Raw genomic sequence first — 22412 nt, 5'->3', positions numbered from 1 at the left:
GAGCTTTTTTTAGAGAACTTCATTCTACCTTAAGTCCCTAAAACACTAAAATATTACAAAAGAATACAAAGATTAAAAACAGAATTAAAACAGAAAATTGTTCTTAGATTATCGCAAATCCTATAAACTATTTTTGTACACTTTGATCTGATTTGATTCACAGCAGCCTGGAAACTTGAGGAAACAATTCAACATTTTGTTAGTACGTGAATTTAATGTTTTTAGATTGACCAGTGCAAAGACGTGTGTGACATCACCAAACAGAGCCCCGCCCACGTCCAATCAGTGTCGGAGTAAAGAACGTACTATAAACAGATACATGTGAAACAACAGAAACACAACTGTTTTCAAGGCCTTAAAGTAAGGGTTCTACATACAGTGTGTGTCCGTTGTGTGTTTGTGTGTGTGTCCTCGGAGCCCAGGCAATACTGTATCTCTCCTCTTCCTCCTCCTCCTCCTCCTCCTCTCCGCCTGTTGTCCCGTCACAGCTCACAGACTCCACCCTGAGATCCTGTTAGCGCTTATCAGAGCATGGCTCAGGTCCAAACACAGACACACATACTGTACAAGCACACACATACACATACACACACATACACTCCTACCCAAACATCCACCTTTTCCACCAATCAATACCAAATTTACAGAAGCAGCTCTTTTACTCCCCACCTGGGCTCAGCTCTCACATGTCACCTCTTCTAAAGCTTAGCGGGAAATACACTCTATGAAGTTTATGTTATTGACATCCAATTGAAAAAACATGAGCAGCGACTGAGTTCAAAGACAATGATTACAGTCCTCAAAATGTAACTAAATCCCAGACTGCTGTGGGAAAAAGAAATGGAAATGCCATTTGAAAGCACAGATATGATCTAGTCTTGTAGCCATCACAGTTTGGTCCTTGTCAAAGTTGCTCAATCTTTAAGTTTTTCAAATTTGCTGCCTCTAAAACATTAATTTCAAGAACTTGTTCCCTTGCTGCCCAGTATCCCATCCTCTTAAAGGTGCCATTGTAATAAAATGCTGATCATTATTACCAGTTCACCTGTCAGTGGTCCTAAATGCATACGTTGATGAGTTTAGATGAGGGTCAGCACTCTGCTTTACACTATAAAGAGTAAATTTTTACTCAGAACGAAAGAAAATTTGTCTGGTTTGACAAAAATATTTAACTCTACACTTGTAATTTCCATATCCAACATTAACATTAGGGATTAGCATTAACACTTAGTACATTAGGAGTATTAAACAGTCATTGATCTAACTGGGAATCAAACAACTGAATGTACGAGGGGTGAGAGAGAAGTTAGAATAATCTGATGTGTCCTTTTACAAAGTTAAAAAGAACAATAAAGAAACAGTTTAGATTTCAGGCACATGCTGGCAAATGTAGCTTTACTTTATTATGAACAAAAGCAAATGTAAGTTTGTGCTGTTGTGGTTGGTAAAAAAGTGCCAGGAAATGTTTCTGTTCTGTATACAGGCTGCCCATTTTTACAGATGGACAATATAGGAATGGCTTAAGGCCAACGACAAAAACTAAAAAAAAAAAACTGTTATTCTTTTCGAGATGCTACTCATAAATCTTTTGCTGGTGGTGGTGCTGCTGGTGGGATGATATATACTGTATGCCACCTGCCACAGGCTCTGCCAATAGGAACATGCTACTACATTCAGTTTTAATAGCTGGGTGAAAACTTGTAGGGGAGGTTAATATATATTTAGAGCACAGGACATATGTAGGATTAGTTACGCTTTAAAACAACCAGGGCAGGGAATCTTAGGGTACCTCACGATACAATATGATACGTTATGCGCATGTCTCACGACAATGATAATATCTCCGTAGGGAAATACTGCGATTACTGATATATTGCTCTAAATAACCTACTATATCCATGTGTTTACAGGCGTGTAACAAAAACAAACAAACAAACAAAAAATAAATGTCATAGTTTATATTTTTGCAGCATAATCTAACCGAGTACAAACAGCAATAGTGCAAAAACAGTGACACTGTTTTAGTGCAACATAACAGTAAACATGATTTTTTTTTAGGTGTCTGACAAACAGTGACACTATTTTAAACAACGTGACATCATGACTCACGTAAATACAGTATACGCACCACTTTCAATTGGTGTTTATCTGTATGCATTATAAGCTTTCCACGTGTATGTTTATGCCATTATTAGCCCCCTGTCCAACCTGAAACGATGCGTCAAATACCATACACTGAGAGTTAGGGTTAGGGGTTCAGTTATGCGAACCAGAGATCTTGGCGTACATTGAATAACGCGCAAAAGGTTGAGAATGCGTACGTATAGCATGCCAAAAGCCATAAGAACTGGCGTGACAAACAACACCATTTCATGAGATCAGTCTCTTGTCATGCCACTTGTGTATCGTATTTTCGTGAGACATTTCTGACTTCTTACATTTTGCCAAGGCCTTATCCAGCTTTGTCCCATCCACACTATAAAAGCCAAAGTGAGTCCACACTTTGGATTTACAGAATGCCGATGCATCTTTCAGTTTAGAGGGGTCATATTTTGCTAACCCAATTTTATTAGTCTTTGGTACATTTTATTGTGTATTTGGACCCTAATAGTTCCAAAAAGTTTGAATTTGAATCCTCCAGGTGCTGCAAGCTATCTTTATATTCATTTTGGCAAATATCAAGTGGAATTTTCTGCAAACCGTTTTAATTCTGCTTAATTTGTTACGTATATAAACTAGTTACGTCACAACATTTGCACATATAAGGTCAAGACTTCTGACGAACATCTCTCTGAATATGCCATAATTATTTGTCAGCAGCAGCAGTTGTAGTCCATACTGAAAATATGTTCAAACTTTGAGCCAATTACCTAAAATGTTCAGTTGTTGGTTTAATGGGACAAACCAGCACAGCCAACAACCTGGAGGGGTGGGGCGTGAAGTGGCTCATTTGCATTTAAAGGGCCAGCGCTCAAAACAATCTTTCTGGTGTCATTACTCAGAAATAGGGTTGAAGATGGACCTGTGGAGTAGAATTAATGAAGAATTCAGACCCAAGCATAGCATTTACAATTTATGTAGACCACAGGGAAATATTTTAAAATGCATAATTCCAATTAAAACAGCAAAATATCACTCCTTTAACTTCTCTGCTCAAGTCTGCCATATTAGTGCCATTGTTTGTTTTTTCTTCTTCTGTGACTTCAGCCACTCACATGATTGCCCAGTGGATGACATGTAAAATGGTGACTTGACTCAATAAGGAGAAAGTGAAGTGAAAGTGAAAGAAGTTTAGCGGCTATATTTTAATAATAATAATTTAAAAAAAACCATACATGCGGAAGAGCGCATCAATAATCCATTGTAAGATTAAATAGCCCATAGTTGCCATATTGACATTTTGTCACTCTCCTAAAAACACCCCACTGAATGTTTTCATCTACTGACTAACTGTCCCAGACTGTATCAGACTTGGTCTACTAAACTGACCCGACAATCATAATGTGCCTTTAGAGAGATGCAGTCGCCATGCTGCAGCCCTCATCCTTGAATCTGCGACTAACTGGATAAGTCACGCAACAAGATCAATAGCAAGTCCTCACAACATCACTGCATCTCCTCCTGTGGAACGTCCTTAATGGATCAAAAGGAGTTGAGGCTGTGATGATAAAAGCGCAATTCCATTTTGACTAATTCCTCACAAGCAACACTCTTTGTCTTTGGTGTCATTTCATCATCTTAGGGAGGGTTCTTTCTTTAATATCTGAAGATTGAGAGAGAGTGAGGAGTTTCTGTGACTTCAGGAAGTCTTCTGAATAAAATGCGACAACAGGACGCAATTCTCTAAGAAGGATAAATCTGGCAATGTGTCAACATGAAGCGTCCCAGTGTTTAATGCCAACCACACACTGGCAAACACAGTCAGACCAACTGCCATTTCCAAAGATCTTATGCTGTCCTGTCCAAGACAAATATAATCTGCAAATACCTCTTAACATTATTTTATTCTGCTCAGAGAGTAGCCAGCATGTTCACGAATCGTGACAGTACATTGAGTTACTGCTGTATTTTACATATTTTACTCTTTCACATGAAAGCCATTGCAACTGTAATGGTAAACACTCATTATTTTACCAGTCAGTAAAATGAATGATGAGTATTAACGAAACATAAATGTTAACTCCAAACAAGATTTAGCTTCTGAAATACGAGAATTGAAGTTTCATTCTGTTCTTTTCTGAACTGTTGAAGATGAGACGTCAGCCAAGCTATTTTCTTCACTTTAATTAATATTTGTATGTAAATGTGATCTTTGTAAACTAAATGTATTAGTATGCAACCCAGAATGCACTTGTTTACTTTGCTTTGCTGTCGCTGTCTGCAAGTAGGCTATGAGTGAGTGAGGCCAAAAGTATTTTAGAGAAACTCAAGCCATGTGGTCATGACAGGAATATACACAGCAACGTCGAAACCCTCCCACAGTGCGCACAAAGAAGTACATACAAAACATACACATACACCTGAAAAAAAACAACTCTCCAACTGCTGCCTTTCTATTCAATCACCACCTCCCTGTAAACAACTCTGTAGTAGAAATCTAGAATACACTTGGTTGTGCACAGAATGAAAGATGCACAGGGCAACAGAACACAGTTTACTATGCGTGTTGATTCCTCTACAGATATTGCAACACTGACATTTCACCCTCTTTTAGTGTGTTTTGTTGTGCGTGGTGGGGTGGATGACGAAGGAACACTCTACATCTCTCTCTCAATTGTGGATAAAGAAGTCTTTGTAACCTCCAGGTCTCTACAGACGTTCCTTTGAACACACGATTTGTCTTATCCACAGTGACACACACTAATGCGACACAAAACATATATATAGAAATTACTTTATCAGTGCGAAAAATGAGGAAATAAAGAAGCATTGAATAAAATCACCTCACACTGCATTCATCAGGCAAAGTTTAAATCATGTAAAATTGATGCTGTGGGCAACTTGTCTATTTAAAAACGGATTTAGAAAGAGCTGAGTGGTAAAATAGGAGATAGAGATGCAGTACTCCACCATCTTCTTTGCATTCCTCAGGCGGCTTTGCCTTCTTGGCTAGCCTCGGGTCCAGCCACGATGTCGTCTTGGTGTTGTGGCTGTGAAGCGACGACAGAGGAGAGAGTGAGAGGGAGTGTGATAGATGGCGAGAAAGAGGAGACTTGGCAGAAAGAAAGAAGGAGGTTGGGTGGATTTTGTAATTCAGCCACAGAACATTTTAGAGAGGAAAGATGAGCCTCCCTTGTGTGTCTGGCCTCGAAAAAGGTGACGAGGAAGACTTGGGGGGGGTAAAAAAAAAAGCTTTAGGTTAACAAAGTGGCAATCAATACTTTTAATTTGCTTACTGTCTCTCATTAGCAGGCAGAGGAGCGGGAGGAGAAGGGGCAGAAAAGGAATAGAGGGGCAGGCTGAGGGAGTGATGGAGGGGAACAGCTGTGGGCTTGGCACACTCATCCACAGCCTCAGGCGAGCGGGATCTAGATCAGATATGATGATGTGCCAGGGGAACTTGATGCATCTCTGCATCTCGTCTGAAGCTTTGGAGCTACAATGGTCTCCCTTCATGATGACGGTACGAAAGTACAGAGCGGAGAGGGCAGGGGACGGGTACAAAGGGTCTAAGCGAGGTGGAGGGTGAAGGAAAAGGATGCAATAAGAAGAGTCATGTGTCCGCAGTATCTCCTACCGTTCTACATTCTGGTGAGGAAACACACCGATCAGGAAATCCAGTGACAAACAACCACTATTTATCAAGAGTCAGTTCATAGACATGTAATAAAAAGCCAGGCAGCCAATGTAGTGTTTATGCTGTAGTTCTGAATGTACAGGAAATTGAATTTTTATGGATGCTCTATGCCAGGGGTGTCAAACTCATTTAGTACAGGGGCCACATTCAGCCCAGTTTGAACTCTAGTGGGATGAACCAATAAAATAACAACAGTGAAAAATATAAAATTCTATTATGATCAGGTTTACATCTACAAAGTTTTCTTAAAAATCTGAATAACATGAACAACTTGAATTGTCTTAAGAAAAATAAGTGCAATTTTAACAATATTCTGCCTCGGTTTATCAGTTTATCATTTACACATGTGCATTACAATCGCACAAAACATTTAGTAACAGGCAGAATATTGGTAAATTGCATTTACTTTCTTAAGACATTTCCATTTGTTCATATTTTTTCAGGTTATTCACGTTTTTTGTAAAAGTATAGTTTGGTAATGTAAACATTTTCATGTAATTGTACATTTTTACACAAAAAAAACAAAGAGAGAATGTGGGTTGTCATTATTTATAGGTTATTATGATAATATTTTACTGGTCTGACCCACTTGAAGTCTAATTGGACTGTATGTGGAAGCTGAATTAAAATGATTTTGACACCATTGAGTATTAATTCTTCAGTGTAATTTCTGCATTTCACACATTCATCCTGTGGGCCAGATTGGACCCTTTGGTGGGCCAGATTTGGCCCCCGGGCCGCATGTTTGACACCTGTGCTCTATGCCATTTGGATCAGACCTCCTGCATGTCTCATCTGCTCTGTGCATCTTGATGGGGTTTTCGTCAAAGATAGACTTGGCGTGTATTTTTAGTGAAGTGAATGCTGAGCTGTTTCTGGGACGCCTGGTGGAATCACACAAACTGGGCAAAAAGCAGCGGCCAATGTGCCCATGCCCTGGTGGGAATCCAGAGGTACTTCAGTTTGACTGTGTTTTAGTCCATTGATTTTTAAGGAAAAAGTCACACAGTAAATATTAATTTGACTACATTTAGCTTTGACTGTGGACACAATCTTTTGTGTGTGTGTGTGCGTGTGTGTGTGTGTGTGTGTGTGTGTGCGTGTGTGTGTGTGTATGTGTGTGTGTGATTGAAGGGTCAGACCACTGGTGGAAAGTCTTGTTCTGCAGACCCCACAGATTCTTAATGTGGTTCAGGTCTGGACTCAGACAGTTTGAGCCTGATGAATCCTGGTGTTGTCATATTGGAATATAGTTGTTCATCAGGGAAGAAAAACATCCACTGATGATCATACCTGATAATTCAGGTAGTCGTCTGATGTCATGTTTTGGGCACATAACGTTACTGAACCTAGACCTGACCAACTGAACCAACCTCAGATCATAACACTGCCCCCACAGGCTTGAACTACAGGCCCTTGGCATGGTCGGTAATCACTTCATCCACTTCTCTTCTAACCTGGATTCCTCCATCATTCTGGAACAGGGTTAATCTGGACTCATCAGACCACAGGACCTTTCTCCATTGAAACACAGTCCAAACTTATGTTCTCTATCAAACAAATGGTTTAAAAAAAATTTTAAAAAAAAGAAGCTACTGTTTCAGTTATAGCTGAAGAACATGTTTGCAGGTGAAACACATGAATCACTGCAGTAACATCCGATGGAAGCATTTTCCCTCCATCATTAGGTCATGACTGTTTTTGGTTGGCCAGTGTACATGTCCCTTTAGTTGTTGACGGTGGGTTTCTACACCATCTCCTCACTAACTCTTCTCAGATATTGTTCGATGCTAGAAAGATAGCCTACTTTTTGTTTTTGGTGAGAACAGCTTCCCCTGCAGGAGCTATCGGATGAACCTTGATATATAACCTTTGATATATAAATTAAATCAATGTGCTAGAAGCTAAAACGCCAGTGGTACCGTGTTGGCTGATAATTATGTGTTAGCTGCATACTTTGAAAGACTTCACCCTGCACTGTGTCAGTTAATGCACCATCAGTATAAAAATGGGTGATAAATTAAAGGAAAAACTAACATTAGGCATCTTACTGCCTCCAGAACAGCTTCAGAGTGCCTTTGCGTCAATGATTCTACAGCTTTGTGAAGTCCTCTATAGGGATGAACACCATTCTCCCAAAAAAATACTCCCCTCTGGTGTTTTGATGGCTGTGTTTCGATGAGTTGGAGAGCACTATCTAACACTTTGGTCCAAAACTTTCTATCGGCATTCATTTGGGCTGAGATCCAGAATATTCTCAAAGGTGTAACATGTGATTCACTTCATTTTCACTCTCCTCATATGAATTCATCAGACCACTACCATCCAGTATTTCATTCAATTTGACACCCATCTGCACATACAAGCACAATTTAGGAATTAATGTAAATGCAAATATCGTAAAAGGAAATAAATCAGCAGGAGACCCATACCATCCTAGACAGACCATCCTCACACTATATACAGAGTGAAATAGAAGAACACTTTCAAAGAAGGAAACATATTAGAATTTCCTTGATTATTTCCTATCATTTTATTCCGCTTTTTTGACATTTTCTCGCTCTTTCTTACCATGTTCTTTCTTGTCCTCCTTCTCACCCTGTCTCTTTGCTATTTTTAATCATCCTTACTTTCTTTTCCTGCCACCTCCCCCCCTCCCCCTTCTTCATCCCCTCAGATGCTTCATTTTAAGAGCTCTAGGTAAACGAATTGATCTTGTATGGAGGCCAATCAAAGGAAAGCATTCTCTTGGCAACTGCTATCACTTGGCACGACAACACTCCCGCCCCTTCTAAAAAAGAAAAAAAACTTGAAGCTACAATTTAGTGAGCTAACTGCATTAGTTCTGTAATGCGCTTGATGGATGTGGGAGCATAATGTTTCTCTGCTTAAGAGAGGAGACATATGGTGAGTTTTCTGCTGTGTGGGAAATTAAAAGTCTTGCTCTGCGGCAAAAACACATGAAACATGTGTCAGCATGTGTCTGGCTGGATGACAACTGCATCATGGCCTCATTTTATAGACTGGTATTGTACAGATTCCAGAAAAGTGCATTCAAGCAGACTGAGATACTGCAGTGATTCAGCCTCATGACTCAAATGATTAAATGATACAATAAAACCTTTTGTATGGGAAAATAATCTCCTGTTGGCACTAGATTTGTTAATGATAAACAAAATACCAGGTCAACACACAAGCAGAAACATTTCCTTCACCAACAGCTTCAGATTCTTCAGTATTTGGATGTAATGAAGACTCGCCTCAAGTCTTTACAGCTGTTGTAAAACACTAACAACACCAATGAATTAAACTTTAAAGCTTCTATAACAGAATTCTCTGTAGCAAGGTGTTTCCAGGGACCTCTAAATCTCATTAAACTACCAAGCATCAATTATAGACTCTTTGTGTGCTTGTGTTTGCCCACAGAAGTGAATATACAGAAGTAAATTTAGGTGCTACTTGGCCTTGATCCACTGACTTGGACATTTTTTAAATTAGTAAAAGGAACAGTGTTAGACGGTTGTCGAGCACATAGGAAGAGAGAAATGAGCTCAGAGTGAACATTTAGTCCATCAGTGTAAGCATTCTCAGACTGCAAACAAGAAAACCCTCATGTTAACTAACACTGCTGTCCAGAGCTAATCTGATAGCATGTTTACTGCAGTCTGTGTGCATTGTTGTTACTAAGTTAATGGTTTTTCTACCTTTACATTGAAAATTCTGGAATATTTAAACTTTGGACACATGGAAACAGATACAGCAAATGATTGTGTCTGAATGTATGAACCAATAATTCTGCAACACTGACTGGTTTAATACAACAAGCAACCAAGAAGGGCAGACTAGCTGATAATAAGAATGAAAAACTACCATGTATGAACAGTTAAGACAAAACTCAACACAGATTCAGATTTTTCTTTTTTTTTTGCAAAATACCTGTTATGTGTATCAGCCACTCAAATGACTTACTTCATGATATTGCATGAAATTATTACATCTAACTTGACCAACTTTTAGATCATGACAACAATGATGACGATACTGAAGAACCAACTCTTAATATCGACATAAAAGTAGTAGATAAAAATGCACATAAATTGCATTTTACTTAACTTGGTTGATGATACCTTTGGGTGAAATCCAATAATGACAAAGATAAATTTCTTGCTCTTTCCCTGAGTAAAATGTGCATCAACCTTAGAGCTGCTTGATTATACAACCAAACAACACTTTTATTCTTACCCTCCAGTCAGTGTAGCTGTCTTTATTCAATGGAAATGGAAATATGAAAGTCATACACTATATGGACAAAAATACTAGGGAAACATTATTCCTACAGTTTGTAGGACTTCCCAAATCCTGTTAATTTATAACATTATTATGATAAAAATGTCCATGTCAGTTGTCAATAATTATCATGATTTTCTTGAGTGAGTTGAAGACACTAGATGGATACTTAAAATCATTATTTATGATCAGAATGTGACAAATATTTCCTAAATGTAGAAACAGAACATTTGCAGTGACAAATAAAATTTAAACCTTTAGTAAAATTAAGGGGAAAAAAAATTCATTTTGTAAGTGCACAAGACAATGTAAACAAAATGAACTCTGCAAAATAAATTAGTTGTCAGTTGAAACTACATTATGACACTTGTCATTATCATTTTGTAGCTCCCTGTTAGCAACAAAACCTGAATTCAATGTGTCGCAGTAGTTTTGTCCATATCCTATATGTGTTCACAGACTTATGTGGATATTTATGAGCCTATGTCAGCCTCTATATATTTGTGTCTTGCAAATAATTGGAATTGAAAAGGTTTTTAGTAATTTACTGCAAAAGGTACATCCATTCACAGCTTGTACGCATATCAATCTGGCTTCTGAAAGGCGAAGAGAATGAGCTGCTTCTCTTATGTGTTCAATCACCAACCCAGTCAGTGCAGACATCACATTCCTGGGATACATTTATTACTCTCGTAAGGGAGAGAAGTTGAAACTTGCCCAAAGAAATCGCCAAGCTCTAGTCACTAAAGGGCTCTCGAAAATTGCCAAGTGACTAAAAAGCTAAGTTGGCAAGACTGACTCTAGTGACTCTACGTGATAAACTAGATGATCAAGTTAACAGTGACACTTACTCTATAAAGTAGACCTCTCCTTTCTCAGTGTACGCCATCTCCCAGTTGTCTGGCAGAGGCCCTAGCTCATCGTTCTCCTCTGGTTTGGGCACCACTGTCTTTGGGGACTGTCCGTCGTCCTTTGACACCTCACTTGTGACTTCTGCTGGGTTGATCTGTGGGGGCGATGTCTCCTGAAGCGTCTGTGCTCTTGTCCTCATGTTCGCTTGACTCTGAGGTGACAACAGGGCAAACATGAGTCAGACACAATATTATTGCTCGGGAGGGAGGGGGTGGGGGGCGGTGGGTGGTGAAGTGAAGAAGCGGAAGTGGAGGCTCGGAGGGGTAGAATTATAGAGCGTCAGGATCAGGGTTGATGTCGTAAAAAAAAAGGGAAAAATTATCCGAAAAAGAAGGGGAAGCATAAGTTAGAGGGACAAGTGAGGTGAAGGAGAGGTTAACAGCATGTTAGGATTTAAAGACAATGCAGGCTGTGATGCAAAGGTGTGTGCATGTGAAATGGTTTGTATGCAATATAGACAGAGGATGGAAAATAGGTGTGTGAGTTTCTGGAGGAAAATTAGCAGTGGGAAGTCTGGAAGGGACAAATGAGAGCCGGGGCTTGAGAGATAATCTATGGGAGGGAAAGAATGAGGTAGCTATCTGCTTCGATCACATGAGCCTGCTGTGTTCTATTGATTCCCCTTCAGCTCTCCCGGTCAGCCCACACTCTGTCCATCTACTGAGAAAACTCCTCCTGAGCTGAGCACAGCAGCCCACTTTAACATCCACATGCCTCATTGCACAGGAGAGCCTGTAGATAGAGATAAGTTAAAACATTTCCTGCATTTGCTTTCTGCTCTCAAGGCTAAATTTAGGATCATCCACTTCTTTACGCTGAATGTACAGAACAATGTACACTACACACTTGTTGGTATGTAAAAGAACTTCAACAAGCCAGTGCACTACGCTTCTATCCTCAGATAAAGCTTTGCTAATTGTTCTTAAATCAAGTCTGGAGACAAAAAGCTATGTCATGGACTGGATTTACCAACCTGAGCTAATTAGCTGGGCAAATACATTGACTTATTTTACATTACCCTCTGAGAACCAACATTTTAAAAGCAGCTTTTATGCATTTTTTGTTTGTAGTAACTTCCCTTTTATGTTAAGATTTAACTTCAGACATACATCTTGCTTTTATAAAATTCACTGCATTTACATAATCAGTCTCTATTTCTCTTTCATGCTTTTTATCCTGTAATACACTTTGTAAATCAAGGTGACATTTAGCTAAACAGGTCGTATTACAATTCTATATCATAAAATGAATCAGAAATGTTACAATGTCCAGATAAATCTCCCTTAAAAGGAAAAACCCTACCTCCTTTGAGCTCCTTGCGAGTAGAAAACCAAAATCTCATCCTTTAACTGTAAAATGCCTTACAGAGTCGGCATATAATTAAACATCCCTGTCAACTACAGGAACTGACTGGGACCTTGTCTCTAAATGTTCATGTAGTTCTGTTTGATACTGTGAAAGATGTGGTTGTCTTCAGGTCATAAACCCAGCTTAGGAAGTCACAGGACCTAAGCATGGTTTGGATTTAGAACAACAAAAATCAAACTCATAATGCCTCTTTTGATAATTGTTTCTTCATGTGATCATGGGATGTATTCAGTGGTTTTCTGTGTGTATAAGCATATGTGTGAACACACTGAATGACTGTTAACATCTTTATACTGTCTTTTCAAGTGTGTCCTAGTCACTACCTTTTTCTGTATGTTGTTATTAAAAGTAACTTAAACTTTGTACACAGCAAATGCCTTGTATCTTTTATTTATGAACAGGAAAAGCCACAAGAGGTTTGGCCTTGCTGCTGGCTGAGTTAAATGCCACATCTGTCTATTTTCAGAGTTTATAGTGGTTTAAAAAGGGCTGATTTACAAGAAAAGAAAACATTTACTAATAATGTCCTAGATGATTTTTAAAGAGCCTGAAGGCTGCTGTTAAACTGGGAGGCAACATTCTGAGTACACCCTCCAGCTATCTGAGGTGAGACAGTGTTTGATGATAATATGTGATGAACGGTATCGAATTCCACTGATGCTTATACTCGTAGCAGTTGGACAAGATCGGTCGCTGTGGAATTGAGTCATTATGAGGTTTAACATTCCATCATTATGTGGAATACCAAGATGTTTTTGTGTGTTAGCGATTTGTGTAATCAATTAAACGTGATCATCTTCCACAAAATATTTTCTAAAAACATACATGTGAAAGCATCTGTTAGACTCTCTGTTGCTAGGAAACAGCTCTAAAAGAGACCGTTGCTCTGACTTAAACCAGACGATCAACCTCAACAGACGAGTGCGCCCTGCTTCATGACCTCGAACCTCTCTGTCACTACGAGGCTTCTGGCTCAGGTGACCTTTCCTTCTGCATCTGTGGAGGTCATTGTTGGGGCTGACCTGGGGTGACAGCAACACCGTTGCCATTGACAATGGGTCTCTCCTCCTCTTCCTCCTCAGGGGGCTCGATGCTGGCTTTCTCCATGTTGCTGACTGACTTGTTACGCTTCCTCTTGCCCTCAGAGCTGGGTCTGGCGCCCGGCAGCAGCTGGTCTGTTACATTTAGCAGCAGAGTGCTGGGCTCGGCCGGAGGCTTGGGGGTGCCGTAAAAGTTATCTGGATGTGAAAAGAGGAACAAGTGGGAGGTTTTAGATTTATGAAGTGCAGAAAAGGGCAGAAAATCTCAGTAAGGTTCAAGGTTCAAGGTACTTTATTATCCCCAAGGGGCAAATTATAGTACAGCCAGCAGTACACACATCAAAAGCAAATAACAGATACAATACATAAGTGTAATGCGAGTATGCTAAAGTGTCTCAGTGTAAACAGTGAATTGACAGAGGTTTGTGATTCCTCACACATATCCAAAGGAAAGATGAGGTGCCCGGCCACCTGACATGCAAAGCCGGCTGATCTGTAAACACACAAACTGGGGGCTTAAGCCTAAGATCCCACCATGTCCAACAATGGCAAAGCTTCTCTGAGATCTGCACAAAGCCATTTACATAAACATACCACGTCCTACAACTTCCACCACTGTTTACTGATCATTACCTCCATCTTCTCTGCATATTAGAATCTTATCAGACTATGCACCCATTTCCTTGGCATATGAATGTAGGGTTCTGCAGAGTTTGGACTGTATAATAACCGCATTTCCCTCTTAGTTTCGATGTCTTGTCAGAGCCAACTATGCACCTCTGGGAACTGCAGTTTTTCACTTGGCTCTGAGTCAACAGCCTCTTCCAGTCTTATATGTTGATTTAACATTTCCCTATCCTTCAGTTTGTCTGCTGGCAGCCGCCCAGTCACTCTGACAGTCTCCATCAGTCATTGTGAAAACCTCATAACTTCCTGTTAGGTGATTTGGGTGTTTTTAAACATTAAGGGTCATTGACAAGATTTTCTTTTAGAAGATATTTCCTCTCAAAGGTTGAAAGCACCGAAAAGGTCTGACAGCAAAGTTTCTACATTATGCAGATAAGTAGGAGTTTTCTTCTGTAAAGATATTTAAGTACGGAGCCTTTGAAATTTTACTTTTTGGGGCTTGGACTGGAAAATCCTTTATTTTGCAGTGGTGGAAGTATATAACTGGGTGAACTGACATGTACTTGAAACGATGCATGTTTTCTGTTTGATGAAGATCTATGAATCCGTGTGAAATAACTGGAGAAGATATTTTATCAAGCCAAACTCTATAGTAGTATGTTTGACTTTAACATTTTGAAGGGTTTCATGGTATAATTGCAACATTTTGTTCTTGAGACACAAGTACTAGAGTAAACACTGCATCGAATGGAGTGATCATCGAAAGTGATGTTTCTTTGTTTAACAAGATGAAATATATTTGGCCTGTAAAGACTTGTTTAATTTAAAAGCATGAGAGAAGGATGAATAAATCTTTGTAGTAAAACACAGAGTCAGTAAGAGGAGACAGAAGTCAGCCATAGTTTCCGTCTGCAGTACTGTTCAATGCAGCAGGTCAGCTAGTAGATTAGCTTATAGTAGTTTTCTTTTCAGACCCACTGAGGTGTCTGTGCCTGGAATCAAAATAAATAAATAAGGACAAGACATGTATGACCATCCACAGAGATTATTCTAATGCATTTGGCTTGAGTATTAGGCTCTAACTGCAGACAGTTTACGGAAATGAAAAATAGCAAAAGAGATGAAAAAAAAACAGCATCTGGTGACTCCCTGTGCAGCGTAAAGACCTATTGAAACGTCATGTTCATGTTGTGGAAAAACATGAAGGCAGCATTAAAAAATGGAGGAGAGTAGCTGTAAAAAGATTACGGTGACTGTTGGGATTAGGGCCCCCGAACCACAGACACAAATCCTGGAGCCTTAATGAGCTGAAGATTTGGCTCTGAGAAGAAAGCAAACGGTACGCTCCATGGGTGACCTCAAATAACCCTACAGCATCACGGAACACTACACTTTGAGGTTTGATAAGTGAAGAAAAGACTGTCACATGGAAGCTTTGGTGTTTTCAGTCTAGAATCCCAACAGTATCCTGAGACACAGATGAATAAGGGCAAAAAACAGAACACAAAGATCTAATGTTTAATGAAAGGATTTTGACACAGATATAATTCATGTGGGAAAATAAACTTGTCACCGCTCTCTGGTACACAAACCAGGTAATGTAAATGTTGTTGCTAACTTGTCTGTCTCATATCTACATATTCTTTGCTAATTACAGGTCAACAGACACGAAGATATTGATATATCTGTGATGTGCTGATATCATCACTCATATCATCACTCATTTGACTGGTCAGGCTCTGCAGACAATACTGGGTGGTTTATGCTTGGATGGACAAACAGTAAAGCAATCTGAGCTTAATAATCAGTGCAAACGGGTAGCAAATGAGCCAAAAATATCTTGTGACTTTCTGGAAGAGAAGTAAACTTTGAGATCTGCAGGTTACTACAAAACACCTAATTACCGAGTTGTGTTCATTCTGTTGTGAACACCTTTTAAGGTTCAGTGTGTAAGATTCAGGGGCATCTAACTGCACTAATTAGATATAATTATCATCACAGTTACGTTTCTGTTGGTGTATTATTACCTGAAAATAAGTGTGAGTGTGTGTTTGGCATCTACCATGTAATTCATATCTTTTCCCCTGTTTTTTTCACACATACAGAAGAAGAAAATAGACTCACAGACACATGAAAATATAAGAGAATATACAAATTCAGCATTCTATGTTCTGCAGAAAAGAAACTGTCAATCAGTAATTTAGGATTAACTTTCTCCCCTTCTTTATGTTAAATGGCATTCAGCATTCAGATGCATTACTGTCTCCTTCCATGTTTGGTTTGGAAAACAGTAATCATCTCCTTGGCTAAAAAAAACATGAACAAAAAAAAAAAAAGAATAAATTGCAATAAAATTACAGACAATATCACATTCACTTTTGGATTTATGGTCATTATCCAGCAGTGGCAAAAATACAAACATTCATTACTCAAGTATAACTAGAGATACTTGTACAAAAATGTTCTATGGAAGTATAAGTAGAAAAAATACAGAAGTAGAAGCTCTGCAAGCTACTGAGCCTCATATGTCCAGTATCTCATTAAATAAACAACACCTTTTCTGTGCGGTGAAGTCTCCCTCTCTTGTTTGTTTTGTCTTGTTACATCTTTTACGTTGCGACATCTGTCATGGTAGCCTTTTCTTTGTGTTACTGTTTCAGCCACAGAGCTTGAAATTGGATTTGACATTGTGTAGATGAGCTGAGAAGTAATTAAAAATCCCCCTTTGAAGAAATCAAATCTAAAGTAACAAACCCTCTGAGAATGTAAGGAGTAGGAAGTATAGATATTAGTGTTAACCCTTTATCGGGCAAGTGACTATTTTTGGTAATTTCTGCACACATTACAAGACAGTGACAGCAACAGTTACAGTGAGGACAATGAGTCAACAATTTCAGGTCCAATGTGGTCTACAGGGTCTGTAAGGTCCACCTCTGCATGAACAGTGAGTGGACCTGCTTTATTAGGTACGATGAAGTAATGGTACTAATGTAAGGAATGATGTTCAAAGGAGGAATGTGGATGTGGACAGGTGTCTGGATCAGTACTTATGTTGGTCCTAATGGTAGAAAAGTAATGTTGTAATGTTCTAAAACACCTTTACATGTTTTCTAGTATTTTTACCTCCGCCAAGGAGGTTATGTTTTTGCCAGGGTTTGTTTGTCTGTTTGTTTGTTTGTTTGTCTGTCCGTTAGTGTGCAACATAACTCAAAATGTTATGGACAGATTTGGATGAAATTTTCAGGGTTTGTTGGAAATGGGATAAGGAAGAAATGATTAAATTTTGGTGGTGATCGGGGGTGGGGGGGCCCACGGGGGGGGCCACTGATCAGCCTTGGCGGAGGTCTGCGCTCTCCGAGTGCTTCTAGTTTTATATATGCTTCCTGGATTTTTTCTTTTTTTTTTAATTTATGTATTTATAAAAAAATTTTGCCACTTTCAGGTGGTAAATTCACTGACCTTGGTTTTCTACATAACAATAAACTTTTTTTTAAAGATTTCACAAAAGTAATGAAGTCCGGTTATGTCCTCCAATAGCACACTGAGGTTGAAATTTCGGACTTCAGAGTATTTTATGAGTGGCCTATAAAGAGTTAAAATATAGAGAGTAAAAGGAAAAACTTGTCAGAAAAAAAAAAAAAGAAAGAAAGTAAAATACGGCACAGTAATGAAATATTTGTACTTTGCTCCTTCCCACCTCTGTCATTGCAGGATTAATGCAGAAAGTACTTCCCTGTGGAGTTTTGCATCCTACACTCTGAATCATGCTGCTGAATCTGCTAAGGCACCATTAGAAATCTATGGGTATTGTAGAGTTAAAAAAAAAAAACTAAACTAAATAATTTCTCACACAAAGATGAAAAAATAAACCAACAGGGATAACATATGCCTGTAGTATCATAGTATAACAGTTTCTACGTTGAGCAACATTCATTATAACAAAAAATATTTGCATATTAGCGGTTTCTTCTAGTGAAAGTAGATTATTTTTCACAATCTGATTAAATGCACACACTAATGGTACATGAGGGTTCATCACTTCAGTCAAGGACACTTGTATCACAACCTGAACCTGTGAACTGTTTGGACATTTCTGCAGCCAGAGGATTCTCCCTACAGCCTTTTCTCTAAATTCCACCCCTCTCCCTTTCTTCAACAGCTAATTGGCCGTTAAATTATTTAAATATATAAAACAGGGAATGAGGGCTGAGCAACTATGCAGAACAAACTTTATCTCCCTCCCTGCGGAAGGCGTCCGGTGAAAGTGATGCAAGGCTCCCATTGCCGAAAGGATCTAACATTGCTTCTGGCACCCGACCGTTAAATTGGCCATCTGCAATTTTGCCTTTTTTTTTTTCTCCTTCCTGCAGCGGCGGCAAGACGACAGAGGCTGGAGTCAGGTGGGAAAGAGGAAAAGTCAGCTGCTGTGTGTTATCTTTGTAATGGCAGGGGTCCCCAGAGAGGTGGAGGTGGCCGGGCAGAGCAGGATGAGTGTTTTTTGAGTAGTTTAGAAATCTACGCCTCAGGCTGGTCTGACCACAGGAGGATAGAGAGTGTCTGTTTATTTTGATTAGTCAAGTGAAGGACCACTGCGGCTCTGGCTCAAGGGCCGAGGCAATAGAGAGCCAACCTAAAGGTACCGCCTGGATGTATATGTGTGAATATTCTTCATTCAGAACTTACAGAGGATTCTTCTCACAGTCTTCCATGACTGATGACACTCTTGTCTCCACAAAGCCGAAAGATGGATGGACGGGCTGCATACTAGCGAGTGTGTAAGGTTGTGTATGGACGGAGAGTGATGAGCCCATCTCAACATCCATTCAAAACTTTGTCACTCACATAGAAAAACGTCTGGCATGCCACACTAAACCATAAATTCCAGAAAAAAATGTGAAATATCACAAAGAGGGGATGACCACAATTACACGCATTGTTAAGCGTGACTTAACTAAATCCTTACCTTCATATGTTCCACTTTCTAGCAAGGCTCCACTTTTCTCCAATTCCATAAACCGGTCAACGGTCACGAAATTATAATCCACCCCAGGGACCTCTCCTTCCTTGGGCTGCCTGGTTGTGCCTGCAGCAGATAAGAGAAGAGAGAGGGGAGCCGCCGTTAGAGCTGCTGGAGCTGTGAACTCCTCATAACTGCTGAATGAGAGGAGACTTTAAGTGAGAGAGGGTCTTTGTCAGTGTTTTTGAAAAGATCAGAACACACCAGAGCTAAGACACACTGACCCTGGCCCAATTCATTCATTAAGCGCCCTCTTTATGCCTGTTTTGTCCTTTTCCTTCCTGTATGGTCTGGATTGCATATTTGAACAGTGAGTTTCAAGCACAGGAGTGGCTAGGTAGCTAAGTGATGCAATTTGGACACCAAGAGGGGAAATCAAGTCAATTTGCATGGAGCTGACAGCATGTCGAGGACTCCCTGACAGGAGCTGCAGCTCTGTCATTCGACTGCAATGCAGGAGTGATAAAAATAATATGTCCTGTAATACCAGGATTTTTAAGTACAGTTCAGCTGACATGACAATCATCTCCACAGTTACTGAAAACAATGTGTGCCAAAATATTTATGATGTTTAACAGACATACAAATGACTTCCTAAACACCGTGTGCTAATTAGACTTGTTAAAGCTGATCCCGGCTGTGATAACACAGTGGCACTCTACCCCCAAGGTGCTGAATGGGTTTTCACATCTGAGCGAGGGTTGTTCACTAAAAGAGGAGCCTGTAAAGCACACTTGTTACACCCTCACTATGGCATATAAAGTGTCCATCTGTGGGTTTTAAAGTCAGCAGGGGAACAACTGTGCTGCTGATCACCTCTGATATGTGGTGTGTGGGCGATTTGCCTTTAAAGACCATCTGACATTGTTCCCACATCGATAACCAAGGCTGTGAAAGATGCTGTGAGGTTACTGTGCAGCGGTGTAGGTGGACAGACAGACTAATGACCATCAGACACTCCATTAAGTGACAAAAGTTCTAAACTCAGAAACAGAGCGATCATTTAAAGGGGCTGATAAGTATTTTTAGATATGTTTATGAGAGGGTTTATTACATTTAAAAGACAATAGCTCAGTAACAGCATGACACAAGGTTTTAAAATTCAGCACAAATGTTCACTTCAACTCGAAGATGAACGAAACATATTTATTGACCAGAGGTTGAAGGTCAAAGTTACAGCGATCTCATGTTGGTTGATTCTTATAAATGTGATATCTCCAGAATGCCTGGAGAAAATGTCTTCATACTTGACACAAATGTTCACATTTTGAGGACCAAAGGTCAAGTTTGTTGTGACCTCACAAACATGTTGTTGGCCATAACTCAAGATTTCAGATTACGATGGATAATGGATGCATCCGATTGCTTTTAAAGTTTCTGTTTTTCTTTTAATACAGGGTGGGGAAGCAAAATTTACAATATTTTGAGGCAGGGATTGAAAGACAGTGTATGACCAATTAGTTTATTGAAAGTCATGAAAATTTATTTGCCACAAGAAAATTTACATAATAGAAATTGTTTTTATTCTATGTCTCCTCCTTCTTTCTCAATAACTGCCTTCACACGCTTCCTGAAACTTGCGCAAGTGTTCCTCAAATATTCAGGTGACAACTTCTCCCATTCTTCTTTAATAGTATCTTCCAGACTTTCTGGTAATAGTTTTGCTCATAGTCATTCTCTTCTTTACATTATAAACAGTCTTTATGGACACTCCAACTATTTTTGAAATCTCCTTTGGTGTGACGAGTGCATTCAGCAAATCACACACTCTTTGACGTTTGCTTTCCTGATTACTCATATGGGCAAAAGTTTCTGAAAAGGTATGGATAATAGTGTTAGGTATGATTATGACATCAATATATGTTTGGTTTCAAAACAATTGACTTAGTGCCTGCTGAGAAAAAACAACTAAATGTTCATTGTAAATTTTGCTTCCCCACCCTGTACATCATGCCATGATGCTGCACTCAAACCTGCTCCTGATGAAGTGTAAACCACAGAAAAGACAAACAACACAACCAGATGCACAGTAGACAAGTATTTGTGCAATAAAAGGTTCCTACAGCTAATTTCTGTAAAATATATTTTTTGTTTTTAAACCAAAAGCTGACATGCTGCACAACGTGACACAAAATCAATGCAATTCATGGTGTTACACCTTCATTGATCTAAGATAACAAAACATAAAACATAACATGTGAAACATAACTGTAAAAATAAAAGGACAAAACCAGAACTGCAAGACAAATGATGCATGATAGTTTGGCTAGCTTTGCTACTACTTACAACATTTCCTGACAGATGAAACTGCTGCCTGAGCCTTTCTGAAGCTGACTTGTTACTATACTGAGTCATTGGTCTGTAAATGGAAAAACTAAAATATGCGACAGCTTGTCTGATGTAGACTGTGGTGGGTGAGTTCTGTTTTTTGTTTACACCCCTTTTTCTTTTGCTAGAAGTCAATTTCCTTGTGAAGCAATCAAGTTGTCAAACATGACTATCATATGAAATAAAGTGGCACGCCGTTTGCATTTCTTAGAGCTCCAGAAATGTACTGATGACAAGCCCCAAAGTTAAAACATCAAACTGGAACCTGCTGACTGAGTAATTTGTAAGAGCTTATAAGAGCAAATGAGCAGTAGGGAACACTGTTATTTGCTCAAAAACCTGTGAGAGTGGATGTTTTTTTTTTTTTTGCTGCACCACCAGTGGAGACTTTCTTGATTGTGTGTGTCTGCATGGGGGCTTGTGTACTCGTCAGATTACCCTCACTCACAGGCAGAGCTACTGACTGAGCAGCACGCACACACATTTCAAAGAGGACCTTTGATGTTACAAATCTATATTTAGCAACATCTTCTGGTGGGGACTACTCTCCTGTGACAATCTCTAAAAGGAGGCAACACAATGCCTCTCCATTCTCACTCCTTTGTATATGGGTCATGATCCTTCACTGCAAGTCAGTGGTTCTCAAAATTAAGCAAAAAAAAAAAAAAATGCAAACATAATCTTTTTATATTTTTAGAAAACTTGTGCATATAATTGTTATTTATGAAGCTTTGATTAGAGAAAATGGGGAAACCCATTATGGTTAAATACTGCATCCATCATTTTGTCACTGTGCTTGCATCCTGCAGGAGCTTTGAATCTGAAAATGAAAAGAGTTGGGCCAATTCTGGAGTGTGGGAAGCTGTGACTATAAATAAATAGTGTAGCACAGACACCCTTTCTATCTGTCATTTTCTGTTAAAGGTTGACAGGAGAACTAGATCATATTCATCATGAAGGCAGATGTATGAGCATTAGTAGGTTATGGTATATTACAATGAGTCTAAGCACAGTGACACCCTCTGGAAAAAACACA

General features: G+C 39.3%; 2 protein-coding genes across 2 annotated transcripts in view; both read right to left on the bottom strand.

Moving 5' to 3' along the window:
* Positions 1–3509: 3509 nt before the first annotated feature.
* On the bottom strand, positions 3510–11093 carry LOC115429086 (membrane-associated guanylate kinase, WW and PDZ domain-containing protein 2-like; the record flags this gene model as incomplete). The annotated part of the gene is made up of 3 exons (XM_030148335.1): positions 3510–3562; positions 5071–5150; positions 10936–11093. Coding segments are annotated over 3 exons (291 nt in total), but the record flags the coding sequence as incomplete, so codon positions are not given.
* Positions 11094–11097: 4 nt separating this feature from the next.
* Positions 11098–22412, bottom strand: part of LOC115429085 (membrane-associated guanylate kinase, WW and PDZ domain-containing protein 2-like) — a gene marked incomplete at its 3' end in the record, with an annotated part of 206325 nt that continues 195010 nt past the window's right edge. The window contains exons 3-5 of the mRNA XM_030148334.1: positions 18995–19114; positions 13387–13602; positions 11098–11147 (exon numbers count right to left, since the gene is read on the bottom strand). Of these exons, the coding sequence (XP_030004194.1) occupies positions 11098–11147; positions 13387–13602; positions 18995–19114 (386 nt within the window). The remainder of the gene's footprint in view (positions 11148–13386; positions 13603–18994; positions 19115–22412) is intronic.

Source organism: Sphaeramia orbicularis, chromosome 12 (genome assembly GCF_902148855.1).
Source record: "Sphaeramia orbicularis chromosome 12, fSphaOr1.1, whole genome shotgun sequence".
NCBI classification, from domain to species: Eukaryota; Metazoa; Chordata; class Actinopteri; order Kurtiformes; family Apogonidae; genus Sphaeramia; species Sphaeramia orbicularis.
Note: the sequence above shows the minus strand (reverse complement) of the source record. Positions and strands in the feature narration are given on the sequence as shown.